This window comes from Gossypium arboreum, chromosome 7, assembly GCF_025698485.1.
Source record: "Gossypium arboreum isolate Shixiya-1 chromosome 7, ASM2569848v2, whole genome shotgun sequence".
Classification (NCBI taxonomy): domain Eukaryota; kingdom Viridiplantae; phylum Streptophyta; class Magnoliopsida; order Malvales; family Malvaceae; genus Gossypium; species Gossypium arboreum.
Window position 1 is genome coordinate 36,605,284 of NC_069076.1, and position 3,698 is coordinate 36,608,981.

Sequence of the window (3,698 nt, forward strand, 5' to 3'; positions counted from 1 at the left end):
GATAGAGTGATCACTGGTGAGAAGGTTGACTCTAAAGAGTTTGTCTATGCATCAGAAAAAAAAGTTCCACAAATTATCACTCATATACCTAATGTCTGACCTTTAAAACTGTCGACGCAATCAAAGTTGTTGGCGCAAGCAGATGTATCTCTACCTTTACGTTTCCTACAAAGATTCAGGAAGAATGAGCATGACAAGTAGTATCAACAGTTTCTGGACACATTGAAGCAACTGAAAATCAACATTCCTTTAGTAGACACTCTGGTACAAATTTCGTGTTATGGGGAATTTATGAAAGACCTCTTGTCCAAGAAGAAGAAGCTCACTGATATTGAAACTATTGCACTCAAAGAAGGCTATAGTGATATTTTGACAAACAAGTTGCCACCTAAATTGAAAGATCCTGGGAGATTTATCATCCCATGTTCAATTGGAAATCATTATTTGGGCAAGACTTTATGCGACTTGGGAGCTAGCATTAACCTAATGCCACTATCTACTTTCAGAAAGTTGGGAATTGGTTACATGAAATCTACTGTAGTGACATTACAACCAGTTGATCGATCCTTGGCTCAACCTGAAAGGGAAATCAAAGATGTCTTAGTTCGTGTGGATAAATTCATTTTTTCGGTTGATTTTATCATACTTGACTGCGAGGCAAACAGGGAGGTTCCCATAATCTTGGGACGACCATTTTTAGCCACCGGAAGAACTCTTATTAATGTTTATAAAGGTGAACTAGCCATGTGAATTAATGATGAGCAAGTCACCTTTATTGTTTTTGAATCTATTCAATGCAAGGACAAAGAAGAATGTCATGCTATCGATGTGCTAGATGATCTAATTAAGGCAAAATTCAATGACCAAAGTACAGTACTTAGACGATTGTGACAACATGGTTTAAGCTAATAATATTGAACTTAAGCATGGATGGAAAATTGAATCCTTAGACCTACCCAATAGAACAACCCCAATTTTCAAACCATCTATTGAAGAGGCTCCTACTCTAGAATTGAAACCACTACCTCCTTACCTTAAATATGTCTTTCTGAGTAATCATAATACTCTCCTCACATTGGATGTAACTCAATAAGAGAAATTGGTCCATATTCTCAAGCAACATAAACGAGCTGTTACTTGGAGTATTGCCGATTTCAAGGTATTAGTCCTTCTTTTTGCATGCACAAGATCAAGCTGGAAGATGGAGGCAAGTAATCAATTGAAAAACGAAAAAGATTAAATGAGAAGATGAAGGAAGCTGTCAAGAAGGAAATCATAAAATGGCCTGATGCTGGAATTATTTACTTGCTTTTTTATAGCAATTGGGTAAGTTCAATGCAATGCTTACCTAAAAAGAATGGCATCATTGTGGTTCACAACGACAAGGATGAATTAATTACTACACGTATTCCTACGAGATGGCGAGTTTGTATGGATTATCGCAAATTGAATACGACCACAAAGAAGGATCACTTCCCACTTCCTTTCATTGACCAAATGCTGGGTTGGCTTGCTGGAAAGGCCTATTATTGCTTTTTAGATGGATATTCTGGGTACAATCAAATTGCTATTGCACTAGAGGATCAGGAGAAAACAACATTCACTTTCCCCTTTGGTACTTTGGCTTTTCACCGTATTCCTTTCGGTCTTTGCAATGCACCAGCCACATTTCAAATGTGCATGATGGCAATGTTCTCAGATATGATTGAAGACTCTTTAGAGGTTTTTATGGATGATTTCTCAATCTATTGGAATGATTTTGATCACTGTGCTGACAATTTGGATAAAGTATTATAGTGATGTGAGGACACACATCTTGCCCTGAATTGGGAAAAATGTCATTTCATGGTAACTGAAGGCATTGTGTTAGGACATCGCATCTCTAGTGAAGGCATTCAAGTAGACAAAACTAAGGTGGAAATCATTCAAAAATTACCTCCACCAACAAACGTGAAGGGTATTCGTAGTTTTTTTGGACATGTAGGGTTTTACCAAAGGTTTATTAGATATCTTTCAAAAATTACAAAGCCCTTATGCTCATTTATGGAACAGAATAAAAAATTCTTCTTTGACGATGCATGTCTGGATGCCTTTATTCAGTTAAAAAGGTAGCTAGTGAATGCACCCATTGTCATTGCACCAGATTGGTCTCAACCATTTGAAGTTATGTGCGATGCAAGAGACTTTGTTGTGGGTGTGGTTCTAGGACAATGAAAGGGAAAAATATTTCGTGCCCTCTATTATGTTAGCAAAACTCTTACATAAGCTCAGTTCAATTATACCACTATAGAGGAAGAATTGTTGCTTGTAGTCTTTGCTTTTGACAAGTTTCGTTCATATCTTGTCAGTGCAAAGGTTACTGTATTCACTAATCACTCAACATTGAGATATCTCTTTGCGAAAAAGGATGCAAAACCAAGACTGATACGCTGGATATTACTGTTTCAAGAATTTGACATCGAGGCAAAAGACTGTAATAGTTAAGAGAATCAAGTTACAGACCATCTGTCTCGATTGGAAGTTGGCGGTGAAGATAGAAACATACTTCAAATTGTCGACACATTCCCAAATGATAAGTTATTTGTTGTAGATGCAACTCTTTGGTATGTGGATTTTGTTAATTATGTAGTGTGTGGAAAACTCCCATTGGGTGTCACAGGCCATAAAAGAAAAAGATTTCTTCGTGACGTAATGAAGTATCATTAGAACAAGTTGTATTTATTCAAGGTATGTAATGACAACATCATTCGATGTTGTGTTCCAGAATAGGAGATGCTTTCAATCCTAAAGCATTATCATGATGCTCCTTATGAAGGTCATTTCGGTGGTATGAGAATTGCTGCTAAAGTTCTCCAATCAAGATTCTATTGGCCGTCATTAATCAAAGTCGCCCACAATTTTATGAATCAATGCGATAGCTATCAGCATACTGGTTCTATATCCCGACGCAATGAAATGTTGCAATAGCCAATTATGGATGTTGAATTATTTGATGTTGGGGTATGGATTTTATGGGACTGTAACACCTCGAATTTTGGGCCTAGAAGTTTTTAGTCTCAAGTGGGTGTAGTTAGGAGACTGCACATAAATATTTAATTGTGTAAGGAAATGACACAATTGAATGTTTGGCTTACTGGTTGTGTGTTTTGGAAGTGTTTGGGAAGTCCTGGGTTCAAGCCTTGGCTTTCACAAAAATTTTGGTTTTTAAGGATAAAACCCCTATCTTTGGCTAGCAGGGTTATAAGTTTAATTTGGAAAAGTATGACACAAAAAGCCTATTGATCTAGTGGTAAGTGGCGTGTTGTATGTAACACCCCAAACCCGGCCCAGACGTTATGGCCGAATCTAACGTGCCACGTTGGAGTTGAAAACCCACGTTCCATTTTAGTGTTTTAAAAACCATATATTTTGTTGAGTTAACAAAGTGTATGGAAGCTGGGCACCAGGTAGGTATCCGAGACAGAGGAGGTGAGCCATGAAGGCTGCTTAAGTACCAAGCTCTTTGATTGGATCCAATCCTAGACATGCCCACAACCATAGCCACACTTTGTTATATCGAGTTTAAATTTGTTTAAGTGGACGTCTTTGATAAATCGATTAATAGTGGTGTTGAGATATTTTGAAAACAAGTATCGCTTTGAAAACATGTCCTAAGTCTAGCCCATTTGAACAATTATCAACCAGGTTTGAAGTTATTA

General features: G+C 37.4%; 1 protein-coding gene across 1 annotated transcript; it reads left to right on the forward strand.

The window, feature by feature from the left end:
* The first annotated feature begins 291 nt into the window (after positions 1–291).
* On the forward strand, positions 292–750 carry LOC108473870 (uncharacterized). Its single transcript, XM_017775670.1, has one exon. It carries the CDS (start codon positions 292–294, stop codon positions 748–750), a length of 459 nt encoding a protein of 152 aa, XP_017631159.1.
* The last annotated feature ends 2,948 nt before the right edge of the window (positions 751–3,698 follow it).

What these genes read in the sequence shown, in the direction of transcription:
- LOC108473870 (XM_017775670.1), top strand. Translation starts at nt 292, where the DNA reads ATGAAAGACCTCTTGTCCAAGAAGAAGAAGCTCACTGATATTGAAACT.